Below are 25018 nucleotides of genomic sequence, written 5' to 3' on the forward strand. Positions count from 1 at the left end.
CATAAAGAGGTGCATAAAGTGACACTAATTGCCTAAAACAGTTCAGAAACACTTAAATATACATGCATGATAAACGTTAAGATACACACCGTGCCCGCCCTTTTCAGCTTCGCTGGTCAACCATCTCTACAGGCTGTAAGGGCTGAACGTTTTAAAGCAAAGCTTTATACGGCTGGGCGAAAAGAAATACCAGTGGTCCCACGTACACAGAAAACTCCTCGGCGCAACCCCATGCACATGCGTGAAAAAGAAACCAGATTGGAGAGGAGTTACAGGAAGGGGAGAGAGACTCGCTGGGTTTATCGCAGCAGAATGCACGCACAGCAAGCTAATGCGGTAACTACAGCTGAAGCATTAACAGCTGGCGGTGCGGGCAGAGCAGCATCAACGTGGCAATGGCACACACCGGCCGCACGTTACTTCGAAATGGGTAGGCCACGCATCATATGAGAAACACCAACCGTACATCGCAGCTTTGATGGTAAAATATCTGTAGGGAGTGAATGGACACTTTTTTTTTTTAACTTGTGATGGTCTTTTTTTTTTCCAATGTAAGACATTGGGAAAGCGAAACTTGTCTAGTTACATGCTTCCAGACACCAGGCTGAAGCTTCTCAACTAGAAAGCGTTGACAATAGGGCACTCAAAAAACAAGTTTGCGGACTGTACAAATTTGTTATCACACACTTGCGCAAATTTTTGGGCTACACTATTTTAATACGTTTCTAGCATTCAATGCTCTCCATGGAACCCACTTTTAAAACACATGTGCATGTGCGCCGGGCCATTCCCAGCGCAAGCGCTTTTTGAAGATAAAATTAAAGCGTTGCTAGTACTGGGAAAGGGATTAACAAGCAAGTGCAAAGCGGGGATGATGCCACCACGTCCCGAGGGCATACTCGCCAGAGTTAAAAAATTGTGCCAATTGTTCATGCCATGCGCTGCCTTATACGACAAGTTTCCTACCTAGAAATGGCATGGACGGTCACAAAACTCTTTTTTTTAAGGCAATGTGCTAATTGCAGCTTGTCAGAATATGTACCTTCATGACACTTGTGGTTGAACTGACCATACGAGATGAAAGTTGTTCCCGTATAAACAATAATACCATCAAAGCTAAAAGCAGTAGTAGCTTTTGTATGTTTTATGCCATAGAGAAGCTTTGCACGCCCTTTTAAGCGACCTTTTTTGTTCAGGCCAATTACTGAAGCATGTTTAATTGTAAATTTCAGTTGTCTTGATAGAAACTTCAAAATATTCCCTTCACTTGGAAAATATTCGCTTCAAATCACAACCATTCAAACAAAATCCTCATGTGCTTTGAAACCAAAACTTTCGGGAGATGCTAGAAACTTTCTAAGGATACGATGGTAAAAGCCTAGCTGGACCTCCTGTTGATCTACTGTTAAACTTTCTGTTGAACTTTGCGGCCGTGCCCGTCACCCCTTGATTAGCCCCAGGACAGCTCGATCCATACACTTGCCATTTCCAGGAGCCACTTGTTCGCCCCCATTGCTACCTTCACCTTTAAAGGCAGCTTGTATTGTATGTGCCGTAGAGGCCCACTCTCCTCTTGCACGGCTGTTTCCCTTTCCTGGCGTGCGCAGCATGGCTTTCTCAGGGCTCTTCTCTGACCCTCCTCCGACATTGTTTCCTTTCCCCGGGCGCAACCCTCAAACTGATTTTCTATGTGGTTCTGCGTACTTCACAACGGTTTTTTTGTTCCTCACGCTTTCCATGGAACAGAGACTTAAGGCATGCGCCTTAAAGATCACTATTCGCACACCCCTATTCATGTAACTATCATGTATTACGTATTTGTGTTACACAAAGAATGATTTCGACGATCCCCTGCAGCACTGTGCACGCCATTATTCAACAACAGCACACCTGGTACAACAAGCAACACCCAACACTACTGTGGTTAAAGTGCCTGCCACGTGCCTCTTCAGTGGAGGCATGGCAAGCTCTTAATTTCACAAATTTTGGTGCACAAATACAACTGACCATGACAAAACAAACAGATCAGTTTATTCATCCTATGATTATTATTGGGCAGCAAATTTTAAAATCTTTTTCACTGTATTTTCAACTTGTTGACATGCTACATCCCAGACGTCACTTTCACCCATGGGGGAACATCAGGTAAACGGCAATCTCTTTTACATGCCACTCTGCCCAATTACTAGCCACTGGGTGATACAGAGCTGTGAATGGATATCTCTGCCTAGCATGTCATTGTTTGGTTTTTGAAAGCAAGGCTGCAGACAACCCACCCCAAATCACAAGTCACAAACCTGTTCTTAACTGCTACAGAACACAGCATGCGCATCCACCATTTCTCCCCCTCACCATTTTAGAGTAGTCTTCAATGCACACCTGCACCACATTTCCTTGAGAACCATACCCTAACCCCGAGGCATATATTTTTTTTTTTGTTTCGTCGCCTGCTCTGCCATTTTTAGAAACAGTTTCCCTCAACTATTTCAACAATATTGGCTTAGCCTTACTAAACCAAGCGTAACCTTGGATTGTTTCCTTGCAGAAGAAAAAATAAAGTGCAGTACTGTTCATAGGAGGCTGGAAAGAACAAAACAAAGCAGCAACAACATTTAGGCTTTACTAATGTTTTTGTTGCATTAACCAAAAAGTGCAAACATAAAATATCGCTCCGAAAAAATGAGCTTATTATGGCAACATGCTGCAAGCAGCTAGGCCCAGGGTCAGAAACCTCATGCTTTTTGCAGGCAGCCAGATAAGAAGTTAAGCTGCCACATTTTTCAATCCCTTGGCATGGGGGGGAAACAGGCCAAACAAGCTCGGAAGGGAACTCTTGGCACAGGATGCCACTGCACGCTTACAGCAAGGTGCAGAGTTGCGCACCAAGTGCAAGGTGTTTAGTACAAAGCAAGCTTGTAAGTTCGAGCCCTCATTTGTTTGCTGAACTGTGCCCAACTTGTTTCTATCCATAACCTCCAGAGGGCAAAGTTTCCGGCTGCACACACAGGTTTTGTTTGTGTAGGCACGCCCGAACACATGGGGAAAAAGTGCAACTCGTGATGCCACAGTGCAGATCAGCCACCTGGCTCCCACACTGAGCCGCAGAAAACGAAGGGGGCAGCCCCTTGCAGAGAGAGGGGACTGTGAGACAGACCAGCAGTGGCACAGTTTATTTCGCTAAACAGGAGAAAGTGACGGGAAACGCAACAAACTAGTCCGAGCAGTGCACAGCACGAGAATGACTCGAACGCTTGGCGGCCACGGGACAGATCACAGCACAGAAAGGAAGGAACACAATTGTGTCACTACTACTCAGTCAACTACATTCCAACAACACACCTAGCGGTAAACAAAGTCTCAACAATCGGAGACTACCATTTGGAACAACAACTACAGGCTGAAACGCCCCATCACCGAGGCTCACATCACACCTGTCCCACAAGAGATTCACCATTTAAAAGCTCGACAACATGAACCTGTCTTCTGAACAGCATTATGCATCACAATGCCAACTGCGATTACAATCAGCTCTTGTATTGACTTCCTGCCGGTGTACAATCTCCCTCCTTCAGGGTATACGATCTCCAACAAGATGGAGGACAACAGCAATAAGGTTTGCATTTCCGGAATGTGCAAGAATGAACTATGAGGCATACACCGTAAGATACAAGTCACATGAGTGTCATGTCATAAAAGGAACCACAGATGTGACTCATTGTTTAAAGTTGCACTAAAGCATTTTTGTACCGCCTTACAGCCTTGGAACCAAAAGGAAAAAGCCATAGCAAAAGTTAGTCCAGAATGCAGCCACCCAGTCCAAACAGTAGGCACAGACCATGGCTTATCAGCGTTCTTTAGTCGCGTAAATTTTGGATAATTACTAGCAGTTTTGCACCTTATCTTCAAAATACATTTTTTCACAGCCTTGGCAAATACCGCCTCTCTGCCCTGCGACAAAATGAGTTATCTTTCTATAGAAAGGATTACACAAAAAGTAATACTTTGCTTGAACTGATGCCTTGTTTCTGCTTGAATCTTTTAACAGGAGCCATGTTTTGTGGCTGTCTTTGTACATTAACCCTATAAAATAAGGCAATATTGACCGCTTCAAGAAACAGGATACCATGCGGTGTGAACATGCAGAGCCATTTAGAATCCATAGCCATACAGCCATTAAGCAGTGACCAAACCTAGCAATTACAATACTTGGAAGCAACTTCAGAATGGCACCAATCTGTTCCCTAAACTTGCCTCACCGTGCTACAAAAAAGAAAAGGCACCCTTGGCTAAAATGTTTGTGCAGTAACATTGTGAGCAAGACCACTACAACAAGCACATTGTTGAGCCTTAGAAATTCATCTTAATTCAACGCTTTAGTTTGCACACCTTCTACTTCTACTTATTGAGAAAGAAAAAAAGTAATGCGAATCGTATGCAAAAGGCTCACTTACAAGATGCAGAAGAGGGTCCTCCTCCCCTCCCCTTAGAAAATACTTTTATAAGGGTGCACAGTAAAACTGAAAATATATCAATTTGCTAGCAAGGCAACTGGCATTTCCAAAAAATTGACAGCACACCTTGAAATTCTTTAGCTGTGCATAGAATTTCACACAATTTGAAGCAACTGGCCACAATTCTCAGGAGATGATTACATATGCCATTTTGAAGCATCCACTCTCGTCCACTGTAACGACCCCTTCCTTATTTGCATATGCATTGAAATGAATCTACAGCAAGCCACATTAGCCTAATAAACTGAAATGAAGCTCATGGCACCGATCACCTGTTGGACTGCACCACCAAAATAATTGTACTTCATCGTGCCTGCTACACCAATGTGTTTCACTGCGCATTAGAAAGTGGCGAACTCAATTCTCTTGCCTTTAATTGTTTTAACACCACGGAATGCCGCCTGCCAGAATACCGCAAACTACTTTAAACTTTAGGGCTGAGGAAGTGAATGAACACAAGGCTGGTTTGCCCTCGTGACTGGTTTTGGAGAATTTGCTTCGCACTGTGCTGCACAGAGCTTGCAAGAGAGGTACCACAGAGGAGGAGGCCACACTGCAGGTGCCTTTTCTGCATCGCAACTGGACGTGGCAACAAGGCTGAAATGACTGCCCTCCAGCTTGCATAATAACGTGCGCACGACAATTACGGACTCCCGTGCCTGACTACCTCGGTGTGCGCGTGTGCTCATCGGTTGCACTCGGGCTGAAAGCTCGGGACCGACCACACCCTAAGTGGAGACTTGAAAGCTTACTTCCATGGATAACAGATAACGCGGCAAGACATTCTCTCAGCAAAAATCTTGCGGGAAATGCGCTAGTTACAAGGGACTGCTAGTCATGTGCCCGTGTGTAGGCTCAGCTCTTGGCCATGCAAAAGTCACCATGCACTGACCTGCCGCCAAGGTCTTCACCGTGCAGCAGCCAGACCCTTCACCTCGAAACTGAATTGCTTCCACAGGGAGTGCAGAAGGACCAGCGCTCAATGTGGCTCAACCTGGAGGTGTTTTCTAAATCAAAGCAACACCCTCTGCACACTACAATCGGAGGTGCAGAGCACAACAGCTGCTGGACACAATGAGACCATGTAACGCAATGGCCCCCTAAAGAGAGAATGCTGATTGAGCATTAAGAGATTGCCAAATTTAATGGCCAGTGCAGCCCCTGAAGAGCAAGACAGTTTGAAAGCAATTCAACAATACATCCGTGTACAATGAGCGCGGAGGTTGGGACTAGTAGACTCACTGGCAGCAGCTAAAGGTACACGCAGTAATACACAGGTACAGCTCTGGACCCAGGAACAGAGTCCGTCAGTGCAAGTGTGCCAGAACATGCCAGGCATGCCCACACAGGGCATGCCAAGGCGAGCCATCCCCCCATTTTTGTGGAACTGCAAGGCTACTCAACACCAGCCACACGCTCAGCACAACGCTTCCCACTCTGTGCTCATGGAATGTTTGCTTGTGTGGCATCGACACGGCACAAACACTGTAGAAAAATACCTGCACACGGTGTGCAGTTGCACTCAATTTGCAACCATGAGGCAAGTCATGCTTTGTACTTTAATCAGACATTTTTTCGCACCAATGCTCCTCATCCCCCCCACCTCTTGCCAAATGCCCGACATCCGTGTGTTGTTTCCCACTCTGGCTGACCGCCCCATCACCTCTGCTACGGACAGCTCGTTTTAAGCCTTACGCCCCTGCAGTGATCCCCGTCACAAAAAGCTGAGGCCGTTTATGGGCCAATAATCTTCTTGCGAGAGACACTTGCACCTGGGCTGGACTGGGGATAACTTGGGGTCCCTTAATGTGCAATGTCTCTACCATTTGCAGCTATGAATCAACCCCCCCCCGCCGTACCAGAGTGGTGTCAAGTGTATTTAACCAAAAATTAACCAGCACTTCAAAGCACTGGCAGCCTACAGAACACTGTTCAGGTGCACCTCCTGCTCACATGCCTCGTTCACTCAAGGTCTACCAAGCATTTCATACAGAAAACGAATACCCTGCTTGGAAGCAGCACTTTACCCTTGTCGGGAGCGTCACAAATATAGAAAAAGTTGCAAAGATTGCAATTTCAGTACTGCAAGGGACAAGACGAAGCCTTGGGCTCTTTTGACTCACGATAAAACCCCTTGTGCACACATTCTTATTTGTACATATCCACCGCACTGCAATTAGCCAAGAACTCATGAGTAAACCTGGCTACTGTTTAGCGGTATCAACCAATGCAACTTGTAAGAGTAAACGTTATTAGTAGTGTGTGGGCAAAGAAGAGGTAGCTGTATCTGTAGACACAAGAAATTAACACCCCGTGCCACAACTTTAAAAGCAAGAAACAAAACCTTTATTGTTACCCCTACCTCAAGGGGCAACACACACACATACGTGCACAAAAAAAAAAAAATGATGCATGAGGAAATGAATGAAAAAAAAAAAAGCATGAAAATGAACTGTCCAGGTCACTGCTGGCGAGTTAGTCCCAGCTTTCGGGTGGCGGCCTCGGCTTACAGGCTGCTTTCTTGTGTACCTCAGTCACAGGTCGAACTCCTTCAAAGAGGACTTCCACATCAAGATTTTCCTCACGGGCGCCGCAGTGAAGCTCGTCGTAAATTTGCAGTAGACAAAAGGCATCCAGAGCTGTCAGCACACAAAACAATGATGTCAGGCATGTATCTTTGCACACTCCACTACACATGAGCAGCATGAACTGTGCTGACTACCAAGCGACATGGAGGCATCTATACACAAAAGTACGCATTGCCACTTCTTCAAATCTGACTTGGTGGCAGCATGCGTAACACTGCATGGGGAGTAGTCTATTGGACGTCTACACTAGCAGGGCAATAGCAAACCAGTTTTGCAACAAAACCGGTTATTCAATTAACCGATAGTCCGGATTTTAAAGTCTGATAGCCAGATAACTGGAGTGACGGTTAGCGTACCTTGTTAACCAGTTTTGTACCCGGATATCTAGATTTCTGTTTTGTATACGAAAGATATCGTTGCGAACACGAGCAGGTTTTTTGGTGTCGATTTCATGGTGTCACCGTTTCGCTGTCGCTTTTTTAAAGCCCAGTTCTTTTCCATGGCTGCTTCATTGCAGGGTATATTTCACACCAAACCACTCGAATACTATTCCAATATTCAGTCAATTGGATATCAAAACCGGATATATTGATGATCTGTTGTTGATAATTTAGGTCGCTCCGAGCCGCTTTAACAGGATAACCAATCTGACGAATATAATGCAAGCACTAGTCTACACTCACGGCAAAGCCACAAATAGAAGGAAACCCCACCATCAATACCGAACCACACATGCCAACAAGTGGAAGCCACGGTTCTACAAAACACCTATTCAGTGACATGCAAAAATGGTACTGGTGTCACTTTTCCAAGGCCCTCCACTAAGCAGTCTGCTTTGCAGTCCTGTCCCATACTGTGCAAGCTTTGGAGTACAGTTCTAGTCTGAAGGATCCGAGACATTTTGCAGAATCCTACAAAAGGTGCCCCTAGCAAACCTTAAAGAGAAACCCCCTGCTGGAAAACACTGCTTTTAACTCAGAAAATGGGCCACAAATCAGACTTCAGTCTCTCCATTTTCAAGTTCCCAGCCCCCCGTGCATCTATACGCAAGGTTCTATTAAAATGTGTCAAATATTTGTGGAATTATAACGATGTGACCTGTGGCGTTATAATTCTGGAGTCCAAAATATTAACAATCTAATCTAATTTGTGGCCAACCTTGTCCCCCTGGTGCTCTGAAACTACACGTTTCACCACTGTTTGAAAGCGCAAGAATTCAATTTTTTTTTGTCACTGAAATGAAAGCCTAACCCTGTCTCCATCATGAAAAAAAAAAAAACAAGTAACCCACGTGATATTGGCACCTTTTGGTTGGCTCCAGGGAACCTGCCAGCCTATCAGATGAAATAACCGGACATCAAATGAGATAACTAGGCGCAGCCCAATGCCAGGAGTGCTCATCGCGCAGCAAGGGCCTTTTAGATTACAGTGACGGCAAGCATATGCTTATGGCTGGTCTTTTGACAGGTGCGTGGATTGGATTGTTACAGAACAAGTGTGACTGTTCAAAAGTCTGTACTAGAGCCCTCCAGGTCGTTTATGGGTATTGTGTTTAGCATGGTCAAGCTCTTTTGCAGTGGCTGGGTTGAGGGTAAGGCTGCTTTTGTAAAGGGATGTAGAAGAAAACCCTGGGCCCATGAGCGTGGAATCAGAGCAAGAACTTGTAAATGCTGTGCGCACAAGAAATGTTGCAATGAATCAGGACGACACTATGGGATGAACAGTGACCGCCCCTGCAATAGAGCGTGCACAAAAATTCGGCAAAAGGCAGATATTTTATAAACCGGGGCCAGACATTGTAAAGTTTGCTTTTAAGGACAAGCAAAGAATCACGTCGACTGCTTTAAAATTAAAGAGAACGAGTTTTTCCACAGGAGAAAATTATTCTAAAGCAACTTGACACTGAAGGCACAGGCTACAGTCGAGTCCACTTATAGCAATACCGTTTATAACAATATATCGGATGTAACGATGAACAGCTATAGCCCCGTCAACTTTTGTGTTCTTTCTATGGTAAAATAAACTGCTTACTACAATGCTCCAGTGCCACAATATCGGATAGAACGATTGAATCCGGTTATATTGTGGTGCACCAAAAGTGCAACAGTGACGACTCTAATGACGCGGTTGCGCAGCCTACTCAGGTAGTGTCTTCGTAGGAGGCCCAATGCGTGACACAGTCCCTCGGAGACTTTGTTTCCGCTAAGGACATACATTTACCTCAGCTAGGTGAAGCACCTATAGATGCTCTTGGAACAGATTTGCGCTAGCTTCACACGCGGCAAACGAAGGTGACCGACTGTGGCTTCTTTACCGCAAATTAGTAGTAGTACGACCTTGCTGGCATGCGAATAAAATGTTTTGAGCTCTGTTCTGTCTTTTTATTTCGCAACCCGCTCATAATCCTTGGCACTTGGATACTGTTATAAGTGGACTAGACTGTACTTGCATATGGACGGTAATCTGATGCGAAGTTTACAATCGAGTACAACAGGCGCAGAATGGTAGCCATAATCAGAAGTGAAATATTCATATTGTGATATACCGTATTTACACGATTGTAGGTCGACACATTTTTTTCAAATTTGACCATCCAATGGTGGGGGGTCGACTTAGAATCGAAGTCGAACCATCTACCGCTAGTAACGGCAAGAGAAACGGGCAATCTGGGGTGCTACGAGGTGGGGACAGCTTCGTACCCTCGTTCCCATGGTTATAACCGCATAGGGCGTTTTATGCTCGCGAAAATGCGCCGCGCTGACGCTGACGCGAATACCACCCGCATGCTGCGCGCTACGCGATCGGCGGCGGCAACATGGCGGCGTCACCAGCCACGAAGAGGTGCGCGTAGCTCCAGCGGCCGCTTTAAACCGCTCTTTAAGATGTCACTGAAGGCACAAACGAAGACGTTTGTGGAGGAAAGGAGCTGATAATGTGGTCGAAAACGACACTATAAAGCATCATCCGCACCGCTAGGAAAAGCGCCAATCAAATATCCGCCACCGTGGTAAGCCTAACCATTTCCAGCGGCGCCAGCCGGCTAGTCCCGGGCGCTATCAAACTGATCAAAGAGCGCGCCTCCCCAATGCCGCGCTCGTCGCGCGTCATACGGAGATAGAACGGTAGAACTGGTTTAGCTTAATAGAGAGTTTTAGCATAGCGGCTCCCGTACGCTACGCTAAGGTTAGCGGATAGCGGGACCGGACTGCGCATGCGCGCGCGGGGAGTGCGAGGAGGTTGCCCCTCAGCGGAGGGAAAGAGCGGGCATGGCGAAGGCAGCCCGCGCGGAACTAATCCACCCCACCGTGACAAATTCGCTCTTCCCAGTCGCGCCCCGCTACCCGCCGCCGTAGCGTTAGCGGACGGAGCACGCTATGCTAAAACTCTCTAATAGCAGTAGAAGCTGCCGCGCGCGGAATCGTCGACGCGGGCGTGAAAAAGTCGCCCGCGCAACACCGACGCGCACGAATCGCGTGCAAAAACGCGTCAAGAAGCTTTTTATTCGTCTCTAATAAATAAAATGAGTATTAGCGAATCCTTCGATTCAATGCGCGGCACTAACGTAGCCCAGATCGTATCACATTGTTCAGTACACTTCCGAACGCGATGGTGGGAGGTTAGTCACTCAGAAGTAAATTGCGTGCGGCCGCTTTCGTCAGCCGCCATTTTGTTTGTTTTGGTATCGCGCGCCAGTGGCTGCTGCCGGTCAACCCAAAGCGCATGGTTATTCTATGTGCTTATACAAAAGCTTTTCATTTTTAACATTTACCGAGCACACCGCGAGTGCACGGCTCTTGTGGGAGCATCGATCATTGATGGTAGAGCCGCCGTGTGGGTTGACGGAAGAGCTTCTCTTTGTGATACGATTTTATAGGTGGCGCTCGCATTTTTCTTTTTTTGAGAGATGCAATTTCTGAGGGTCGACCTACATTCGAGTCAACTTACAATCGTGTAAATACGGTACAGCACAAGTGACTCCGTAAAGCAATACGCACAATAGCAGCTGATGGGTGCCTGAACACAGCGTAGAGTGAATCTTCCCCTTATCCCCTCAGTTATTACTGACGATTGCTGAAGTTACTGGTACTGCATTTGGCTGGATAAACGCATTTTAGATAGTTATGTCCAACAGCAATACACACGGCGAGGGTGTGTTCATCCTGGTTTGAGAAGGCTTACAAACTGTGGTAATACCGTGTGAGGCTAAGAGCCCCGAATTCGTTTGGTGGTGGATACTATTTTCTCAGAAGAACGGTTTGGTTCTGGGTCTTTCTACTGGCCTGTTGTACTTCTAGTGTTGTCCCTCTGCTTAGGTTAGTCAAAAATTCTTTTGGTCTGTCCATTTTCCGAGTCTGTGCACGCATTTTTTCCTCCTACTTAGAGCTGCATATTTATTTATTTATTAAATACTGCAGGCTTTACAAAGCCCAAGCAGGAGATGCATATGATGCTTCAATGAATACTATGCATATGAGGCATAGCATTCAGAAAACTAGTTAATTATGCAACTTGAATCTTTAAAAACTAAAAGCAGTGGTGCACAAGAAAGGCATTTCTCTGCAGGTCACACTGGGAAAATTTATCTGGAGCATCTATTCGATTGATTGATTGTAGGGTTTAACGCAACGGAGGCGATGAGGCGCGCCGTAGTGGAGGGCTCCGGATTAATTTTGACCACCTGGGGATCTTTATCGTGCGCCGAAATCTCGAACACACGGGCGTTTTTGCTTTTCGCCTCCATCAGAAAAGCGGCCGCCGCGGCCAAGAATCGAACCCGCGACCTCGTGCTCAGCAGCGCAACGCCTTAGCCACTGAGCCACCGCGGCGGGTTGGAGCATCTATTCGAAATATATAACAACAGGAGCTGAATCTTCAAGCTGAAAATTTCAGCCTCCCAACTTCATTAAATAAAAAGTTGAGCTACCAGGATAGAATTCAGGTAGCAAAAATGTTTACAGAAAGAGACTGCAGTCTCTTTGTGTAAACATTTTTGCATGCTCCCCCTACTGTTAAATGGGTATTTTTTAAACGATCATTCCAATGAAGCCAGTTACGAGCGAGCAGTTGTCCCTTCCACTTTGTGTGTGCTTTGCTCACAATGTGCATGCCTCTTTTCTTTTCATCTCGTTAACTGAATGTGCCCGAAAGAGTTGGAGTATAATTTTTTATGTCCCGCATCCCTTGAGCAAAAGTAATCTGACGAGTTTTAAGTTGCGTGATGACAACTGTGCAGCATTTTCAGTAATACTGTAAAACCTCGTTACAAGAGACACTCGAGGGACCCAAAAAACGTGCCTCTTGTTACCAACGTCTCTTGTATGCAATGTTGCTAACATGGGGAACATAGGAAAAACCAACCAAACCGCTTTCATTCAAATGCATCTAACCAAGTGTCTCTTGTAACGAGGTTTTACTGTAGCTATGATTTGTAACCTTAACGTTATGCAGCCGCTACACAACCCAAGCCTGAAAAACGCAGGCTTCTATCCAGCAAAGATATCCTGCACCAAAAACATGGACTCAAACAAGGAAGGACACCACTTATGGGATTACAAATGGTGGGCACCCAATATTACCTTAGCTATGTGCTTCAGGCAAACGTGCAGAGTCAAACACAATGAACAAGGCAAATGTAAAAGTAGAAGATCGCGCCTCTTTGCACGCAGGAAGCTTCCCTTTTGTTTAAAGCTGTCCAGTTCAACAAAGGGAACCAAAGTTCAGGCTGCTGGCAGAACGAAGTTGTCTTGTGCGAAAACAAGACTACAGAATAGAACATACAAGCTGTCGTAGCAAGTCCCCCTCCCCATGATCGTTCTGACCCTGCTCCCCTATAATGCAACCTTCGTCCATAACCAACTGCCGGCTGCAAGATTGTGAATGCTGAGGAGCTGACTTAAAGAGTCCATGAAGACAAAATACAAGTTTGGTTCATTAGAAAGGCTGCTTTTACCTAATAAAAATGATACTGATTTCATCACAAACTTCGAAAAAATGACGGAGATATTAAACAAAACGTGTGGAGCTGTGGCGACTCGCTAGCCAGTCTGCCGCAACTTTTCTATGACGTCACAGAATCTTGTTTGGGCGATTGATGGCGGCCGAACTAATCAATCGCCAGGACACATGACTGGACGATTGTAGTGGGGCCGCTAGTTCCGTTTGATCGAATCACTCGAATGCTAACGTGCACCTAACCCACTGAAAATTATGTTTTTAGTGCTGGCCCATATGACGTCACTCTGGCGCGAAATTTGAAAGTTCAAGTATTTCTTGCGTTTTTATTGGTTAAAAAACGTCTTTCGTGGCCGCAATGGAGCTGAGTGAGGTACTGAAGCCTAACTCTCTAAAGTTAAAAAACAAAGTTGTATTTTCTCTTCATGGACCCTTTAAAAGCTGATAAAGCGGCCACAACGCAGAGGCATTTTTGGCTTCAGCAGAAGATCAAGCCAGGAACAACAAAACATGCAAGAGCTGGGCTTTGGATCTTTATGAATGTCCTGCTGTTAAATTCACCACTTACCAGCGTACTTCAGCTGTGCCTCCCTTAGTGGCCGGTTCTCCCAGTCTGAACACTGCTCATCCTTGTTCAGCGGCATGCCCAGAACTAGGCGAGTCAGTTCAGACAAGCCCTTATACTGCATGGCTGTTGGGTTGACCGGCTTTAGCAGAGTGGGGTAATCTTTCCGCAACTACACAACAAAGAGAAACAAAATTGACACCACTCGCTTTCATTCCAAGTGCCCCACCACAGTACCAAGAGCATATATTTTCACTGTCGAATAGCACACAATTGATGCAGCCGTATTTGGAAAGAAGAGGAATGGCTTTTTCCCCCAATTGCAGGTTTTGCAATTAAGGTCAAACAGTCAAACCCTGCAACAACCCTGCTTCAATGAAATTTCCGCAAGGATTTCTGATTCCCCAGCAGTTTGTTTATCAAAGCTAATGCACAAAAATTTGGGGGGAAATTTTTTGTACTAGGTAGCAAAAAATCAAACTCATTCATCTACAACACCGCAAATGCATGCACAGCCATTTTACAGAACAGAAACAACCCAGCTCCCAATGCCTCAGCACCACACTTCACTCTTGCTGCTATGGAGGCGGGTGTGATCTAATGAAGCCAGTTATTTCCTAAACGCTTTTGAGCATCACGATTCTTCTGGCACATGGTGAAGACGCTATTACGCACCGTCACTGACTGCCAATCATGTACCAATGTTGCACAACTGACTTGCCCACTAAACAGCTCCTCTGCCAAAGGGAAAGGACTAGCTGGCGCGAAATGAATTCCAACATGCACCTTTCAATTGAGCATATTCTGCGGCCTGCAACAATGGCAACACCAAAATAAAACCCGTTAGTGAGGTTTATCTTTTCCAAGCACAACAAGGGCTCCAACATAACACTACCGCATCAACACAGGGCAGGGAAAGAAAAAAGAATATGTTAAAAGGAGGTTATCAGGTTATTTTTTGGAAGGCACTGTCCTGTTATTTGCAAGAAACAAAGGTTGCATGCTGCTGAAAAGGGCTGGGGGGCATGCACGTGCTTTTTGAGCCTACCAAGAAGAAGGGGAAGGGAAAAAAAAAAAAGCAAAACAAAGCAAGCACCCTTGCTGTACCAAAGCCTTCAGTTGTGAGTGCAACTCATACGCCCCCCTACCACCTTCCTGTCGCGCCCTGTAAATTATTATTGCTTTTAAATCTGAGGTGTGATCTAATGAAGCCAGTTAATTGCACGCCACAGTACAAGTGAGCAGGAGTTCATACCCTCGCAGGTCTGCTTTTGTGCTGGGCACCATGTGACAACCTGGCTGGTGATTTGCAAACAGTGAGCGGTAGTTTAACCCTTTACTGTCGGGTGTTTCTGGCCATGACACACCCCCAGAGTCGGCTTGGTTTCAGGAATATCGGGGAACAAGTGTAGCTATTTGTTCGATTATGATTGCATCCAGAACGTGACGCATCGAAAGGAAACAGCGTGGGTGAAAAATCGCCTTTATTCCACATATTCTCAGTTCGCCGTGCACGCTTCCAGGACGATGGCCCCATTGTTTTATCACCTGAATCTGACGCTGCGGAACTCAACCATTCCTCAGAAGAGAAGCTCTCCAAATACGAATCTGAGCTCAGCTCATATATGGAATCGGAAGAGCCATCGCTCCAGTCCGCAGTCGAAGGGCTCGCACGGTCAGCCATCCAAAAGTAACCGTGCGCACGGAGGGTGCACCTTCAGCAAACCGCACAACACACAGAAATGGAGTTTTGTAAAATCAAGAAGGCAGATGGAGATGGAAGGTGAATACAACATGGATACAAAAGCATCATTTGCTGCTGACAGTGGCAAGTGAGGAGTGGCGAGCGAGCAAGAACCACGATCGAGTCATGCTTCGTCGATTGGAGAGGCAATGGCGCTGCGTGAACAGAATAGGAAAAATCCTACAAACCTGCGGCAGATTGCAGAACAACCCTTGCACCCGTAATCTTACGCGCATCACATGATCACTCAGCCCGAGAGAGTAGAGCGCGTGGAGCGACCATGCCCCACAGCAACAAAGGGCGGGCGCAATCGCTCCATACTCTCCAATATATGTACATATCAACATAGCATGGGGTAAAATATATGAGCTTCTAGAAAGCTTTGACAGATGGCGCAAACAGTACCGGCAGGCTTCGGCACGAATTTTTGAATGCACAATGGAGAATGTACCGGTACGTCAGTGACAGCGAAAGGGTTAATTCAAACAACTGAAGGGTAATTCAAACAGCTGAAGTCAAAATTCATTGAGGAATGCAGGCTGTATGTATTAGGTGCAAAATGAGTGTCGATAACATCATTTACTAAATGGGTGGAAACGAAAAATCTCCAACAGCTAGGCAAGGGTTCCTGGAACAGATTGATGCAACAATACACCAAGAACGTTGCCGGAGCTTGTGCTTGCTTGCAAACTGTTGAAAGGAAAGGACACAATGGATCCCACAGAAGGCTGGTGATGCACTGCTGCATAACCCCACTTTGAACCCTCACCAAAACAGCCATGGAGACATGCTGGATTTAGTCACCAAACCAAATTTAAATTGTGGGCTGCTGCCAGTAAACCACCCTTACCACATTTGTAACTATGAAGGACCTCTTTTTCGCAAATGGTATCTGAATGTGTTCACACTTAAAAAAAAAAAAACCTGACACATCTCGCTTCCTTGCACACATCGCTTTATTCCATTTTACCATGTATGCTCATATACCTTTTTTTGTTCATCTTCCGATTGACAGTTGAACCCTCACTAAAAGTTTGCCCCTTGTATTTGCAATGGGGCGCTTGATAGGCAGTTGGTTTGAAGGCCTTCGAAAGGTCTTTGAAACGACCATGTAGCACAGGTATTAGTTGAGGCACACGACGAGGTTCCATGCAGTTACGCCTCATATGATACATTCCATTCGGCAGGGAGTGATTAGCAGTTTGCAATTTTGTAATCTGTGCAATTCGGACCTTATGCGTTTGTGGGGAGACAAAGAAATGGAATGTTTTCAAATTTTGAAGATCTTCATGCCAAAGCTACACCTGGGCTATGAGGCATGACGCAGTAATGGGATGCGGGTGAACTTGGACCATCCGGGGTCTGTATCATGCACCAAAATGTCAACACAGACGTTTCAGCTTTTTGCCTCCATTAGAAAAACAGCTACCATGGCTGGGATTAAACCCGCATCCTTGAGCTCAGCAGCTAGATGCCCGAGGCACTCACTAAAGTGCCAGTGTCAATGGAGAGTGAACGATACAAGAAAGATGCTTGCGCGTTACCAGAAAGGCATTAAAAAACTGGAGAGATGCCAGGGATCTCTGCTTAGACATACGAAAATGTTGCCAAGAAGGCGGGGATTTGAAACAAACACAACAGAGTGCGGGTGACTTTTGCAGTGTTATTGTGAGCGTTCTGCTGTCCATAGCTTATTAAGTGTCAGACATCAGCTCAGAAGTCAAATTCAGCTCAAACGTCTTTGAGCCCACAACCTTGCTAGAGTTTCTATGTTAAGAACATCCCTAACAGAGTACTAAACAACAACATTCCCTCATCCAAACCCCAAAACAAAATTTATCTACAAACACAATCTTGAGGCAACAGTGCCACACCTGAACAGGGCATGCAAGTCCACAGTGATATCACTGTGGGCTTTGTATAGTATGGCTGGTAAAAGCAAAGCAGGTCAACTCACATACCACGCAAGCCGTTCTCACTCGCACGGACCCTTACCTTCTGCGCAAACTTGGACAAGTCCACGACATTATCGAACATGGCATGCGGGCTCTGGGCAGTCTCCATCACCAACTTGACGTCATCGGCAATGCCATACCCTAGGATCACAATCACATGTGAGAAGAGGCTAGTGGCAGAGTGGCCCAGATGTTTTGCCTTCCTTGAACGTGCATGCTTACCCAGTTTCTTTATGCGGCTCGCAGCCAATATCTCTGTGTAGAGCAGGTCCCAGTCTTTCTCCGTCAGCGTTTCAGCCAGTGCCAACATGTCCAAGATGTACACACAATCTCGCACAGCCAGTTGCACCACAGAGAGCCTAAAGGACGCAGTAGAAAAAAAAATGCGCACATTAGCAGCCCCACTATTGTGGCAGGCGCAAGAGATCAAAATGCACAATCTGCTGTGTAACTGAAACATCTGTTAGCAATTAAGACCTGGGATGGATTGCCTGCGATTAAGACAAGTTCCTACATATTGTCCAAAGACCCCCCACACACAGCTTAATTACCCTGCAACAATAGCCACAGTTGAGAATTTAAGAGTATTTTGCTCCATTGGAACACTATTGCTGTGCCGCTCAATGTTGAAAATGTGTTCGGCCACTACACCTTCTGTCTGAATCAGAGGTGCTTAGGGGACCCTCCAAAGCCCCCTCAAGCACGTATTAATGTGAAAGCATTATATGCTTCATAAAGCGAAAATGCGGTGTTCAATGTCTGCGCAACCTTAAACATGGTCCAAAAAATGCCCGACCGTGCAAACAGAACAGAAAAGAAATTTAAGCGGGTCTGGGATTGGAACCCCGGTCCTATGCAATAGGAATCCAACACGCATCCTCTGCACCATGGCTGGGCCTAGGCTCTAGCAAACAATACATGGACCTAATGAATGCGGTGTAGACTCAAAACATGCTAGACATCTACTGAGGCCTACTGGAGTAATATGAGCACGCTAATTATACAAGTAACTAAGATCGAATTTGTAGGGCCTACAAGGGCGAAGAAGACGAAATGAAAACAATTACCCTGCATGGGTACATGCCAATACCTAACGGAGAAGATGAAAGAGAAAACGAACAGCGGAAAGGGAAAAGGACCACAATGATGGTAATGAGAGAACAAGTGGAGGCCTACAAAATAAGATAATCATGAGACCTACCATTAGAGGATCGCACAGCTTGAAATAAATTGCAATGCTTTTGCAATTGCCCACATTAAGTGTCTCCCTTAATTTTCTTTTCCAACCACTCTCTGCTCCATTACATCACTCAGGAAACAACTCATAGTATGTAGTTTTCAACTAGAATTGAAAAATGTGCTACAACTACTCTGGTATTCATACCTGGCACTGCACACAGAAAAGAGGGACAAGAGAAGGTTTCACTTTATTTTCCAGAGTGCAGTGTCAAATGTGAATCACCTTCAACTAGCCCAGCTTTACGTGGTACTCTGGTATTGTCACAATGCTTCCTTAATGTTACTTTTATATGTGCCCAACTCCACTCTAGCCACATACAGCGGGCGACCCTCCACTTTTACTCGCAAGTTGCAGCCCCCGCCAACAGGAGCAACATTTGACAGGGAAACATTTTCTCATCCTATGCACGATTCTAAATACATTTCATAAGCATGAAATACGAAGAACAAAGTATGAACAACTCTTAACCAACCAGTTCATGGGAAACAAGTTTCTGCAAAGCGAAAATTTGAAATCCACCTTAAATGCTAGCTAAGATGGACAAAAAAAAGTATTAGCTTGAACTGTTTTTTTGTTTCGAGCTAAAGCTGGTGTAAATGGGAGAAATCTACTGTTTCTAGCTGTCTTGTGCAGAATGTGAACATATGCACTCATTTACTGTTCACAGCCACTGCCCTTTTGGCGCAGCGTGGTGCAATTTTGGTCCACTTTCTGTGTTGAGCACAGTTTGGCACAGATATTTGTGTTTGTATAAAAACGGCACAATTGGAGCAGAAGTCCCACCCCTGATTACAAAGGTAATGCTCAAAAACATCTCTTGTAAACGAAAATTTTACCTGGACCTTACGCCTTAAGACTTTCGTGACTGTGGAAAAAAATCAGCTGTTTTTGGATAGCCCAGGAAATAGTTTTTTTTTCTTGCCATAGAAAATGATTGATGCTAAAGTGTAAGGTATGAAATGATAGAGGAAGGATAGGTCTTTCCAACAGTAATAATTTCGAATGACAGATTTATTTCGCATTTTACAAAAAAAATTATTGAAACAAAAAGTAACAAAAAAAAGATGAAAACATCTGCTACTTCACACAGGGTACTCATAAAAACAATTTGAAATATACGCTATGAACGCAAGCCCCTCATAGAATAATACTCCAAATACAAGCTCCATGAGTACAAGTTATTTACATACATACAAAAATTTTAACACTAGTGCCTATAATGCCACCGTGCGAAGCAGTTACTCAACACGGAGAAACACAGGTTGGCTGCGCATGTTTGGTAGATATTTGTTTTCTGCTCAACCTTCCTTTCTTCGTAGCAGTTTGCAGTTCCAGTATTTCTCAATTTTTAGTGGTTGGTGCTGGGGACCCTGAGGCGCAGTTTTAGGGGACACAACAGGAGGGACAGTGGGGCCCGCGAGATTCTGCTTAGTTTATTACAGCCCAGCAGCTGTTCAATGGCCTCAAGTCTGAAAGCGAACTGATCGAAGTGCAAGCTCCGTGACAGCTCCGGAACTTCTTGACACTGCAAGGCGTTGCGCTGCTGAGCACGAGGACGCGGGTTCAATTCCCGGCCACGACCGCCACTTTTCTGATGGAGGCGAAAAGCAAAAACGACAAGTGTGTACGAGCTTTCGGCGCACATTAAAGATCCCCAGGCGGTCAAAATTAATCCGGAGCCTGCCACTATGGTGCGCCTCATCGCCTGCGTTGCGTCAGCGCGTTAAACCCCCTACAATCAATCAACTTCTTGACCCTGCCGACGAAGTCGACAGCTCTAATGAACCACCGCGCACTACCCAGGAGCGCTACGCCAAGGTCAACTCCGGGCCATCTTGCCATCTTCGCTGAGAGAACCCGACTCTTTGTGCAGCCAGCGCCAAGTGGTCTAGCCCGAATGAAGCCGATACCCCGCAGATAAGAGCTGTGACCTTTAGAACAGGCAGGATCTGTTTGCATCATCCACAACGCACCCGCGATAAGACGGCCGGAGGAGTAAGGAAAACTCAACAGCGGATACCTGTTGATGTTCCGGAGCACTCTGATGCACTTTAGCTGTCCGTACTAAAATCTGATGAATCAAAGTCTTCTGTATCTGTGCAGTTGGCATCATCCAAAGATTTTAGCTCAGATTTATCGGAATCCGTCGAAATTCACCGTATGCGTGCAACGTCGGCAAGCGTCGACGCCATAATCGAAACTACATGAGCTTGCCTCCCTGCAGGCGAAGGACGTTTAAAAATTACCCCCGCGGTGGAGAAAAGAAACTTGAAAGTGAAACTGATGAACTACTTCTTCCTTTACCCTTTGGATGGTGATAGCTGTCCAGAAGCGCAGCATTAAAATTTGAATTTGTATCCGGTCACAAAAGTGTTAACAAAATTTTTAAGAAAAAAGAAATAGAATTTTTAGATACCCAGACATTCGTAACACTGCAAATACACGCAGAGTCGTCGCTGTATTAGTTACAGCTCTGCATTTCCCTTCCACTGGTAGGAAGGGAACAACTGACAGTAATGCCGCTAATATAACTTGTAAAAGGGCTTGCACGCGACCACAGTCAACCCATACAGATAAAACTGCGTCGCAGTCCCCAGTACCAGTGTAGCAATGTTTTTGCTGGTTCGTTCTAGTGCGATTTCACCTGTTGCAAGTTAGGAGTTTCTTGTATGATACTGACATCGGTGTAAGGGATGAGCTGGGCTTTATTACAGATGAAATTAAGCGATACACAGGAGACCAGAGGCGGGGAGTGGTCAGCACATAGCAGGTAGCCCGTAAAACCAACCTCTTCCTTCTGTCATCCCTAGCTGCCAATCAGTACCCGTGGCACGCAGTAAAGACGTTATGCAACTGATCACCAACTGCCAGTCCTTTAGCAACCTTGTGCAACCGACCAGTGAGCGTCAATTACTTAACAAAAGAACTCCTCACACACGCATAGCACTGCACACTGCTCAGCCCACATCACCACAAACACCACAATAAAGTAAATTGCTCCTGAGGTAGGGCATTTCCCACTGCTACGTCGTTGACGCCCACACTCAAACAAACCACCATGTCTAGGCCACAAACCTTATAGGTCCCAGTCCCATGGTAGGCTGCCACTCTGCGTCCATGCCAATCACGTCGTAGGTCTGCAAGTGTCAAGAGCTCAGGTGATGGTGTTTCCGCTAAAGCACTGGGTGAGCTAACCTTGAGAACCTCGATGCAACTGAAGAAGTCCTCAGCAGTATCTACCATGTGCACGACCGAAAGATCGAGTTCCAGTTGCAAGAACAGGCCAGTGTCTTTCGAGACATCATCTGCTCGCCATGCTGGAAGCATATCTTGAGTCCTGTAAAAAAAAAAAAGCACGCAAGGAGGAGACATGGCAATGGCAGCATCTTAGTATAAGTAATCCAATGTTGATCAGTTTAATGGCTTCCTTTATGCTTAAAGATCATGCTCTCACGGTGGATAAAAAATTTGGACAGCAACAAGAAATACCGTATTTACTCGCATAATCCTCGCACTTTTTTTTCGGAAAAGTCAATGCTAAGTTAGGGGTGCGAGAATTATGCGGGGAAAAAAAAAAATCCGGTGCACAATGTTGCCAATCTGCCTCCTGCCAATCCCGCTAAATGTAGCGGTCGTTTTTTGTACATGTAAGCTCAGTGTTGCCAACAGCAGCTATTTCTTTTTATTTTATTATTTGCAACGTAAACAGTCTCCCGTCGATCAGCGATCATGAAATTGCCGCCTTTGCTTTCTGGCACGCGCCCTATCTCGTCGTCGTCATGTGCGTGCCCTACCCCAGTAACACACGTTGAAGTCGGTGACGCCGAACTGCCTGCTTGCGGCGCGGTTGCCGTGTTCGATCGCGTACTCTATCGCTTTCAATTTGAAAGCGGCACCAAGCACAAAACAAAAAGATCGGCACCAAGCACAAAACAAAAAAGATCAAAAAGTTCTCAAAATGGCAGCGAGCTATCCACCGTTGACGCGAGTGACTCGCTGACTGCTGCTGCTCAACGACGGGACCACGACGACGACACGACAGCGGGCTGCGCGAACGCCGTCTAGTTGCGCGCACGCGAAACCGGCTCAAGAACAGTGTGGGCAGCGTGTTAGGGCGCCTGTTAGGGAGTAGCCATGGCTGCCATGCAGGTTAAGGGCGCCTGGATGGCCTTGGATACACAGCGCTCTCCGCCGAACGGAGAGGCGGCGGGGGAGGGCGCGCGTTGGAGAGCGCGTGCACCATGCTGGTTTCGCGAGCAGGCAACTTTCGCCGCTGCAAAGTTGGGGGTGCGAGGATTATGCGAGGAACCAAAAAATCCAAGTTTTGGTGGCTCACATTGGGTGCGAGGATTACGCGAGTGCGAGGATTACGCGAGTAAATACGGTAAGCAAATCTCTCACACTCGTGAGCAGCTACATGCAACTGGCACACCAGCCACTCTTGAGCACCACACTATTTAATTCATGTTCATGTGCAACTGCGCTTGATTACACACGTCTGGCTTTGTACTAACAAATTTTTGCACCAACACTTCAGTGTGCAAAGAACACTAAAGGCTGAATAACAGTTCTAACTAAAATTTTAGATCATGCCTTTCAGAACTTTTTTGGATTTGATGACAAATGATGCTTTGGCTGCCTTGGGTTAATTGGCGTATTCATGGGAGGTTGTGGCCGTTACTACACCAGGGTGGCCAATCCTGCTCTGGTGAGGGAGTGCGTTCCCGGCAATGGTCGCCGGGGTCAGGCCACACCCCAAGCCTCATTCTAAATTCCATCAATACGCGGATTTTTTTTCAATCCGGTGGGAACTGTCCGGCACCGGGATTCGAACCCCGGTCCTTCTGCCCGCGAGGCGGATGCTCTACCTCTACACCACCGCTGTAACTTGGGGGAGGAATGGCAAAGCATGCTTTCCGCACTGGACAAACAGAGTAGAACTGTGGGCCTGAAAATTAATATGCAGAAAACTAAAGTAATTATCAATAACCTCGGGTCAGCACAGCGGTTTGAGATAGGTGGCGAGGCAGTGGAAGTGGTAAGCGAATATATCTACTTAGGCCAAGTTGTGACCCCGGATCCTAACCATGAGACAGAGATAATTAGAAGGATAAGAATGGGGGGGAGTGCATACGGCAGGCATTCTCAGATAATGAATGGCACAGCCTACCACTGTCCCTGAAGAAAGTGTATGACAGCTGCATCTTACTGATACTCACCTACGGGGCAGAAACTTGGAGGCTCACTAAGAGGGTTCAACTTAAATTGGGGACGACTCAGTGAGCAATGGAACGGAAGATGATAGGTGCGACATTAAGGGACAAGAAGAGAGTGGAGTAGGTCAGGGAACATACACGTGTTAAGGACATATTAGTAGAAATTAAGAAGATATGGACGTGGGCAGGGCATGTAATGCGAAGGCAAGATAATCGTTGGTGATTAAGGGTAACAGAGTGGATCCCTAGAGAAGGCAAGCGTTGCAGGGGGTGGCAGAAAGTTAGATGGGCAGATGAGATAAAGAAGTTTGCGGAGATAAACTGGTCGCAGTTAGCACAGGACCGGGATCATTGGAGAGTAATGGGAGAGGCCTTTGCCCTGCAGTGGGCGTAGATAGGCTGGTGATGGTGATGGATGCTTTGGTTGTTCAGTAATAAACTAAGTTAAAAATAAATAAAATTAGTTGTGAAAAAAGCATATGTATGGGAGGGTATGTTGATGTTGCTGCCAATGAAAATTTTGTTGAACCAGCCATGAGTTTCAGAGGGTTGCTGTCATAATGAATGGCCAATCCATTCGAGTGAATATGTTGTTAGGCCAATATTCAGTTTCGAAGTTCAGCGAAAGTAACATTGAGCCTTACAACATGCCAAGCAATGTCAAAATCCTTGTACACCAAGCTGCGGGCAGTGAGTGACAGAAGTTAGGCTTCGAAGCATAATGTTTGGGTCAATGTAGGGTGTTACAATTCAGCGCGCCGCTACCCTGTTCACGCATGCTGAAAGTTTTGTATAGTGCTCCTGTGCCTTGCAGAAAGCCCACCTTCCCGAAAACATGTTGAGACAGGCCCCGTCAGTGAAGACTCAAGCTGCGGCAGTTCAAAATAACTGCTCGGCATGTCGAGATGTGCACCTGAGAAGCGGACGCCGCTGCCGGGATCTCCTCTCTGCCCTCTCTCAGACTCAACGAGCGCCACTATACTGCCGGCCCTCACAAACTCTGGAAAGAGTGTGCATGTTTGTACTGTTCTCGTGCTGCGTGCAAAAGTACTATGAAAGCTGTTGGACCGCTAGCGCTTAGGGGATAAATACGAGGTTCTCCAAAGAGCAGAAGGCATTCTTTTGACAGTGTCGGACCACGCTGTCGCTCTGTTCGAGCCATGTAAAGTTCGCCGAGAAGAGTGGTGTCCCCGTATCGTCGCTGATCATCTCTTGCCATGCAGCAAACGAATTAAAGTTTTGCTTTT

At 46.1% G+C, this 25018-nt stretch overlaps 1 protein-coding gene across 1 annotated transcript in view; it reads right to left on the reverse strand.

Annotated features, from left to right (window-relative positions):
* LOC144152219 (exonuclease mut-7 homolog) overlaps positions 1-25018 on the reverse strand; it is a 67912-nt gene that overhangs the window by 22403 nt on the left and 20491 nt on the right. Inside the window, exons 10-15 of the mRNA XM_077683450.1 lie at positions 21751-21892; positions 21631-21692; positions 17538-17674; positions 17356-17456; positions 13620-13788; positions 7041-7150 (exon numbers count right to left, since the gene is read on the reverse strand). Coding sequence (XP_077539576.1) covers positions 7041-7150; positions 13620-13788; positions 17356-17456; positions 17538-17674; positions 21631-21692; positions 21751-21892 — 721 coding nt within the window. The remainder of the gene's footprint in view (positions 1-7040; positions 7151-13619; positions 13789-17355; positions 17457-17537; positions 17675-21630; positions 21693-21750; positions 21893-25018) is intronic.

The sequence above is a fragment of the Haemaphysalis longicornis genome, unplaced genomic scaffold (assembly GCF_048455015.1).
Source record: "Haemaphysalis longicornis isolate Haplotype H1 unplaced genomic scaffold, Haemaphysalis longicornis Haplotype H1 scaffold_1, whole genome shotgun sequence".
NCBI classification, from domain to species: Eukaryota; Metazoa; Arthropoda; class Arachnida; order Ixodida; family Ixodidae; genus Haemaphysalis; species Haemaphysalis longicornis.